The sequence below is a fragment of the Triticum dicoccoides genome, chromosome 7B (assembly GCF_002162155.2).
Source record: "Triticum dicoccoides isolate Atlit2015 ecotype Zavitan chromosome 7B, WEW_v2.0, whole genome shotgun sequence".
NCBI classification, from domain to species: Eukaryota; Viridiplantae; Streptophyta; class Magnoliopsida; order Poales; family Poaceae; genus Triticum; species Triticum dicoccoides.
This window is the reverse complement of record NC_041393.1, coordinates 228,604,546-228,613,634: the sequence shown is the minus strand read 5'-3', so window position 1 is coordinate 228,613,634 and position 9,089 is coordinate 228,604,546. Positions and strand designations below refer to the sequence as shown.

Here is a 9,089-nt window from a genome sequence, read left to right as displayed (position 1 = left end):
CTCGGTCCCCCAATCGGATCCGCGGCGCCGCTCTTGTGTGTTTCTCCGCCGCAATGCTCGGATTCTTCGTGTGTTGACGGCGGAGGTTTTCCTTGTCCTCCACCTCGCTGGCGTGCTCGGTTGTTTTTCCGCCGTATGTTGGGAAGCTCTTGATGTTCGATTTCTTCTCGACTTGTTGGTGAAGTTTTTTCTCGTTCTCCGATTCTTCAGGATTTTTGCTTCAGGAAAGTTCATGGCGCTGTTAACTCTAGTCCGTATGGGAATGTTCGATTTCTTCTCGACTTGTTGGTGAAGTTTTTTCTCGTTCTCCGATTCTTCAGGATTTTTGCTTCAGGAAAGTTCATGGCGCTGCTAACTCTAGTCCGTATGGTTCTGTTTTGGGGGTTCAGAATTCACTTGACTCATTCTTGTTGTTTCTTAGTTTCCAGGCGACAGGCGTGATGGTAGAGGAGAAGAGGGAGAGGGCGGAGGAGGCGTCCGAGAGCCCGCAGAAATCTCCACGCCTGGACCCGCTGGCTGCGGCCGTGGCAGGTCCTGGATGTAGCGACGCGCCTGCGTCTCCGACGGAGTCGAGCGACGAGTGGCCATCGTCCGGGGAATCGGAGGCGGGGACAAGCAGCGACAGTACCGGCGATGGCGGGCGGTGCGAGCACATACGCTTGGACCGCGAACTCCTGGATATGCACGTGTATTATCTCACGGAGCAGCGGGCGGTGCTCCGGACGTGCCATCTTAGTAAGTGCAAGACGACCTGTAAGGGCAACGAAGGGATGATGAAGTGCATAAACTGCTCCAGATTCTTCTGCTCTGGGTGGCCGGTGAACAGGGAAAGCCCGCAGGAACATGCCCTCTGGCACGCTGGCGAGAACACGCATTGGGTTGCTCAGTGGTGCGATGAACCGAATTTGGGATACTGCTTCTTGTGTGCGCGCGGTATGAGGCTCAGTGACCGGAGCGAAGATGACTATGCAGTGGCGGCCAGAAACAAAAAGGATCAGCAAGGACTGGGGGATAGCGTTGCAAAGGATGGCTGGGGATCGGTGTCTGGCATTGCAAAGGATGGGTGCAAGCCGGGGGGCAAGAACCCGCAGAACCCTGAGAACACGCAGAAATACCCGCACCTGGACCTGCCTGCGTCCAAGGCACCTGTGTTGTTGAGCGAGTCGCCATCGACGGGGGAAGTGGAGGAGACCAGCGACTGCACATACGACATCGGGTCATGCGAGCACTTGTTCAAGGACAGGGAGGAGCTGGATGATATGGTGCATGATATCAAGACCGCCGAGAAGCCCCCAGAGTGCGAGCATTTCCTGTGCACGACCACCTGCACCTGGAGGGGAGCTGCTGCTAGGTTTATGGTGTGCACGGAGTGCACCTCTACTTTCTGCACCGGGGAGAAGGGGGGCATGGAAAATCCGCAGGGACACGCCCGCTTGCACGCCACCAGGGACTACCATTGGGTTGCTCTGTGGTACGATGAACTGTATAAGGGCTACTGCTTCGAGTGTGGGCACGTTCTGAAGCTCGGTCAGGACAAGCTGAGCGATGATGAGTGGGCAGCTCTGGCCAGAAATAAAAGGGTTGAGCGGGCAATGTCGGCCAGCAATGGATGGGATGTGTGGCGAACGGTGCCCGAGAGTTATGCAAAGGATTTGTGGGCAATAGTGACCGGCAATGATGCGTCTGGGTATGCTAATGGGAATGGCTGTGTTATCAGAGGGTTGCCGAATCTTGGAAACACATGCTACATGAATGCACTGCTTCAGTGCCTCCTTGCACTCGGTGAGCTGAGGACAACGATTTTAGGACCGGGTGCTCGGCTGGGGAGCATTGGTCTGCACCTGAAGCAATTATTTGTGGAGACAAGCAGCACAAATGATGCCAGGCACACGCTGGATCCAGAGATGCTATTGGAAGGTATGCGGGTGTTTAATCCACAGTTCAAGGGCTCTTATATGCAGGACAGCCAAGAGTTTCTTACATCTTTGCGCACTGCTTTGGAGGAGGAGACGAAGGACCTAAACAAATTTCATGGGGGTGCAGAGTTTCGTCCAATTGGCAATTCCATTTTCGGGGGCTGGCTGCGTCAGACCTTATACTGCATAAGTTGCCCAACTAAATCAGTTTTGGATCTGCAATTCGATGAGCTCCAACTGGCACTGCCATCAAAGGATTGTCCAGCCAGAAGTGTTACGTTACCACCAATGACCAGAAGCGGTGGATCTCCGACGAAGACTCGTAAGGAACTATTCCAACAAACCGACAAGACCGATGGAGAAAAGATTCAAACAATTGCTGAAGGCTGTGATTCTCAGTTTCCTGGTTCAGAATTTGGAGATGTGGCCATGGAGAAAATACCCAAGCCTTTGCAAGTTGGTAAGTTTATGTGCTCCTCTAGCGAACTTAAAACATAGAATGCGGAACAGGCCAGCAGGTGTGGAATAGTGAGATCTAATACAAGCTAGCTATTTTTCTGAACACGGGAACAGATGACACTTTTGGGGATGGAGCTCTGGTGATAGTTAAGCAGAGAAAATTGTTAAGGCCATTTTACATATGGATTAAAGAAGTAGCAGCAAAGCCTTTGGGGTGGCTACGAAAAATTGGGCTGGATGTTTCAACAGTCTTAGCATGGCAAAAGTGTTTGCTATAGTGTAGTAGTTCGAATTGACATTTGAAGATAGCTCAGGGTCTTGAGTCCTTACCTTCATAAAATAAGTGTTGCTCAAAATGGTTGGTTAACTTAAGCGTGTATGGTTATTGTCGAGAAAAGAGACCTTAGAATGTGGTGGTTAAAGATTCTAAAAATATGCAAAGGATGAGGGTTTCTGGTTGCATGATCTTGCTAATGAGATAAAGCTAAATCCCTGTATGCTTGAATCTGCAGATTCTACTGAAGTGGAGGATGTTGCACACGGTCGTTTGCAGACTCAGAAGAATGATGTCCCGCGAGAGATCATTGAAGTGCCAATAAAAGCTCTTGATTTCATTGCTAACTTGTTTGATGACACTGAAGGAATGGATGAATCAATAGTAGATCCTCACAGTCCAGAAGATACTGGTCCACCTCCACTTGTTGATATAGAAGCAAGGAGAACACTTACTCAGTAGAACCTACTACAGAAGACAAGGGGAGAGCTCAGAGCAGTGATATTACTGATGATGAGGCAGTACATATGAACTCTGTTGCATCGCTCGAGGACTGCTTGACACTTCTTTGCTATTGTCCAATGGGATGGAAATGTGGTAACTGTTCCAAGGTTGTTGAGCTTGGAGATAATAAGATTCAAACAGTTGCTGAAGGCAGCACTTTTCAGATTCCCAGTTCAGGATTGGGAGATGGGGCAATGGAGAAAACCCCCAGGCCTTTGCAAGTTGGTAAGTTTATGCGCTCCTGTACTCAACTTAGAAAGAAATGGTGAACGTCTGAGATCATACAACTTTTGAGGAAAGAATGCAGGAACATGCGGAATTGTGTGATCTACTAGTATTATTTGCTATTTCTCTGGAAACAAGCCAATGGTACTTTTTGGAATGGAGTTTCATAACTAGCTAAGCAGAGAAAACTGTTATGGACGTTTTACACATGGATAAAAGAAATAGCAGGAAAATATTTTTGGGTGGCTACATAAAATCCTACAGTATGTTTCAACAGTCTTAATATGGCAAAGGTGTTCACCGTAGCGTAATAGTTCAAACTGCCATGGGAAGACCAGGATCTTGAGTCCTTACCATCATACAGTAGGTATTACTCCAAATGGTTGGTCAACTTAAGCGTGTTTGGATTCTGTCGGAAAAAAAATAAACAGCTTAAAGTGTGCACAATTGTTATGATGGTAATTGTTATGGACGTTTTTCACATGGATAGAAGAAATAACAGGAAAACCTCTGGCGTGGCTACATAAAATCCAACAGGATGTTTCCGCAGTCTTAACATGGCAAAGGTGTTCACCGTAGCGTAGTAGTTCAAACTGAAACTGCCATGGGAAGACCAGGGTCTTGAGTCCTTACCATCATACAGTAGGTGACTCCAAATGGTTGGTCAACTAAGCGTGTTTGGATACTGTTAAAAAAATAAACAGCTTAAAGTGTGCACAATTGTTATGATGGTAATTATTATGGACGTTTTACACATGGATAGAAGAAATAGCAGGATAACCTTTTGGGTGGCTACATAAAATCCGACAGTATGTTTCAGCAGTGTTAACATGGCAAAGGTGTTCACCGTAGCGTAGTAGTTCAAACTGACATGGGAAGACCAGGGTCTTGAGTCCTTATCATCATACAGTTGGTGTTACTCCAAATGGTTGGTCAACTTAAGGTGTTTGGATACTGTTGAAAAAAATAAACAGCTTAAAGTGTGCACAATTGTTATGATGATAATTGTTATGGACGTTTTACACATGGATGGAAGAAATAGCAGAAAAACCTTTTGGGTGGCTACATAAAATCCGACAGGATATTTCCGTAGTCTTAACATGGCAAAGGTGTTCATGTAGTGTAGTAGTTCAAACTGCCATGGGAAGCCCAGGGTCTTGAGTCCTTACCATCATACAGTTGGTGTTACTCCAAATGGTTGGTTAACTTAAGCGTGTTTGGATATTGTCGAAAAAGATAAACAGCTTAAAGTGTGCACGATAAAGATTCTATGCAAAGGATGAGTGAGGGCTTATGGTTCATATACAACTCTTCTTCCAGAAATCCATTCAAGAATGCAGTTTTGACATCCATTTGCTAAATTTCATAATCATGAAATGCAGCAATAGCTAACATGATTCGGACAGACTTAAGCATCGCTACGGGTGAGAAAGTCTCATCATAGTCAACCCCTTGAACTTGTCGAAAACCTTTCGCAACAAGTCGAGCTTTATAGACAGTTACATTACCATCAGCGTCAGTCTTCTTCTTAAAGATCCATTTATTCTCAATGGCTTGCCGATCATCGGGCAAGTCAACCAAAGTCCATACTTTGTTTTCATACATGGATCCCATCTCAGATTTCATGGCCTCTAGCCATTTTGCGGAATCTGGGCTCATCATCGCTTCCTCATAGTTCGTAGGTTCATCATGGTCAAGTAACATGACTTCCAGAATAGGATTACCGTACCACTCTGGTGCGGATCTTACTCTGGTAGACCTACGAGGTTCAGTAGAAACTTGATCTGAAGTTTCATGATCAATATCATTAGCTTCCTCACTAATTGGTGTAGTTATCACAGGAACCGGTTATTGTGATGAACTACTTTCCAATAAGGGAGCAGATACAGTTATCTCATCAGGTTCTACTTTCCTCCCACTCACTTCTTTCGAGAGAAACTCCTTCTCTAGAAAGGATCCGATTTTAGCAACAAAAATCTTGCCCTCAGATCTGTGATAGAAGGTGTACCCAATAGTCTTTTTTGGGTATCCTATGAAGACACATTTCTCCGATTTGGGTTCAAGCTTATCTGGTTGAAGTTTCTTCACATAAGCATCACAGCCCCAAACTTTAAGATACGACAACTTTGGTTTCTTGCCAAACCACAGTTCATAAGGCGTCGTCTCAACGGATTTTGATGGTGCACTATTTAACGTGAATGCGGCCGTCTCTAAAGCATAACCCCAAAAAGATAGCGGTAAATCAGTAAGAGACATCATAGATCGCACCATATCTAGTAAAGTACGATTACGATGTTCGGACACACCATTTAGTTGTGGTGTTCCGGGTGGCATGAGTTGCGAAACTATTCCGCATTGTTTCAAGTGTAGACCAAACTCGTAACTCAAATATTCTCCTCCATGATCAGATCGTAGAAACTTTATTTTCTTGTTACGATGATTTTCCACTTCACTCTGAAATTCTTTAAACTTTTCAAATGTTTCAGACTTGTGTTTCATTGAGTAGATATACCCATATCTGCTCAAATCATCTGTGAAGGTGAGGAAATAACGATACCCGCCGTGAGCCTCAACATTCATTGGACCACAAACATCAGTATGTATGATTTCCAACAAATCAGTTGCTCGCTCCATAGTTCCGGAGAACGGCGTTTTAGTCATCTTGCCTATGAGGCATGGTTCGCAAGTACCAAGTGATTCATAATCAAGTGATTCCAAAAGCCCATCGGTATGGAGTTTCTTCATGGGCTTTACACCGATATGACCTAAACGGCAGTGCCACAAATAAGTTGCACTATCGTTATCAACTCTGCATCTTTTGGTTTCAACACTATGAATATGTGTATCACTACTATCGAGATTCAATAAAAATAGACCACTCTTCAAGGGTGCATGACCATAAAAGATATTACTCATATAAATAGAACAACCATTATTCTCTGATTTAAATGAATAACAGTCTCGCATCAAACAAGATCCAGATATAATGTTCATGCTCAACGCTGGCACCAAATAACAATTATTTAGGTCTAAAACTAATCCCGATGGTAGATGTAGAGGTAGCGTGCCGACCGCGATCACATCGACTTTGGAACCATTTCCCACGTGCATCATCACCTCGTCCTTAGCCAATCGTCGCTTAATCCGTAGTCCCTGTTTCGAGTTGCAAATATTAGCAACAGAACCAGTATCAAATACCCAGATACTACTGCGAGCATTAGTAAGGTACACATCAATAACATGTATATCACATATACCTTTGTTCACTTTGCCATCCTTCTTATCCGCCAAATACTTGGGGCAGTTCCGCTTCCAGTGTCCAGTCTGCTTGCAGTAGAAGCACTCAGTTTCAGGCTTAGGTCCAGACTTGGGTTTCTTCTCTTGAGCAGCAACTTGTTTGCTGTTCTTTTGGAAGTTCCCCTTCTTCTTCCCTTTGCCCTTTTTCTTAAAACTGGTGGTCTTGTTAACCATCAACACTTGATGCTCCTTCTTGATTTCTACCTCCGCGGCTTTTAGCATTGCGAAGAGCTCGGGAATAGTCTTGTTCATCCCTTGCATATTATAGTTCATCACGAAGCTCTTGTAGCTTGGTGGCAGTGATTGAAGAATTCTTTCAATGACACTATCATCAGGAAGAGACTCCCAGTTGAATCAAGTGATTATTATACCCAGACATTTTGAGTATGTGTTCACTGACACAACTATCTCTTCCATCTTGCAGCTATAGAACTTATTAGAGACTTCATATCTCTCAATCCGGGCATTTGCTTGAAATATTAACTTCAACTCCTGGAACATCTCATATGCTCCATGACGTTCAAAACATCGTTGAAGACCCGGTTCTAAGCCGTAAAGCATGGCACACTGAACTATAGAGTAGTCATCAGCTTTGCTCTGCCAGACGTTCTTAATGTCGTCAGTTGCATCAGCAGCAGGCCTGGCACCCAGCGGTGCTTCCAGGACGTAACTTTTCTGCAGCAATGAGGATAATCTTCAGGTTACGGACCCAGTCCGTGTAATTGCTACCATCATCTTTCAACTTTGCTTTCTCAAGGAACGCATTAAAATTCAACGGAACAACAACACGAGCCATCTATCTACAAACAAACATAGACAAGCAAAATACTATCAGGTACTAAGTTCATGATAAATTTAAGTTCAATTAATCATATTACTAAAGAACTCCCACTTAGACAGACATCTCTCTAGTCATCTAAGTGATCACGTGATCCAAATCAACTAAACCATGTCCGATCATCACGTGAGATCGAGTAGTTTCAATGGTGAACATCACTATGTTGATCATATCTACTATATGATTCACGTTCGACCTTTCGGTCTCCGTGTTCTGAGGCCATATATGTATATGCTAGGCTCGTCAAGTATGACCTGAGTATTCCGTGTGTGCAACTGTTTTGCACCCGTTGTATTTGAACATAGAGCCTATCACACCCGATCATCACGTGGTGTCTCAGCACGAAGAACTTTCGCAATGGTGCATACTCAGGGAGAACACTTCTTGATTATTAGTGAGAGATCATCTTAAAATGCTACCGTCAATCAAAGCAAGATAAGATGCATAAAGGATAAACATCACATGCAATCAATATAAGTGATATGATATGGCCATCATCATCTTGTGCTTGTGATCTCCATCTTCGAAGCACCGTCGTGATCACCATTGCCACCGGCGCGACACCTTGATCTCCATCGTAGCATCGTTGTCGTTTACGCCATCTATTGCTTCTACGACTATCGCTACCGCTTAGTGATAAAGTAAAGCAATTACAGGGCGTTGCATTTCATACAATAAAGCGACAACCATATGGCTCCTGCCAGTTGCCGATAACTTCGGTTACAAAACATGATCATCTCATACAATAAAATATAGCATCACGTCTTGACCATATCACATCACAGCATGCCCTGCAAAAACAAGTTAGACGTCCTCTACTTTGTTGTTGCAAATTTTACGTGGCTGCTACGGGCTTAGCAAGAACCGTTCTTACCTACGCATCAAAACCACAACGATAGTTCGTCAAGTTAGTGCTGTTTTAACCTTCGCAAGGACCGTGTGTAGCCACACTCGATTCAGCTAAAGTGAGAGAGACAGACACCCGCCAGCCACCTTTAAGCACGAGTGCTCGTAACGGTGAAACCAGTCTCGCGTAAGCATACGTGTAATGTCGGTCCGGGCCGCTTCATCTCACAATACCGCCGAACCAAAGTATGACATGCTGGTAAGCAGTATGACTTGTATCGCCCACAACTCACTTGTGTTCTACTCGTGCATATAACATCAATGCATAAAACCTAGGCTCGGATGCCACTGTTGGGAACGTAGTAATTTCAAAATTTTCCTACGTACACGCAAGATCATGGTGATGGCATAGCAACGAGAGGGGAGAGTGTTGTCCACGTACCCTCGTAGACCGTAAGCGGAAGCGTTAGCACAACGCGGTTGATGTAGTCGTACGTCTTCACGATCCGACCGATCCAAGCACCGAACGTACGGCACCTCCGAGTTCAGCACACGTTCAGCTCGATGACGATCCCCGGGCTCTGGTCCAGCAAAGCTTCGGGGATGAGTTCCGTCAGCACGACGGCGTGGTGATTATGATGATGTTCTACCGGCGCAGGGCTTCGCCTAAACTCCGCGACGATATGACCAAGGTGGAATATGGTGGAGGGGGGCACCGCACACGGCTAAG

The 9,089-nt window shown here is 45.2% G+C and overlaps 1 protein-coding gene across 1 annotated transcript; it reads left to right on the top strand.

The window, feature by feature from the left end:
• The first annotated feature begins 440 nt into the window (after positions 1 to 440).
• Positions 441 to 3,629, top strand: LOC119340526 (ubiquitin carboxyl-terminal hydrolase 1-like). Its single transcript, XM_037612448.1, has one exon. It carries the CDS (start codon positions 441 to 443, stop codon positions 2,412 to 2,414), a length of 1,974 nt encoding a protein of 657 aa, XP_037468345.1. The 3' UTR covers positions 2,415 to 3,629.
• Positions 3,630 to 9,089: the final 5,460 nt, after the last annotated feature.

Coding starts and splice junctions, on each gene's coding strand:
- LOC119340526 (XM_037612448.1), top strand. CDS start 441: ATGGTAGAGGAGAAGAGGGAGAGGGCGGAGGAGGCGTCCGAGAGCCCG.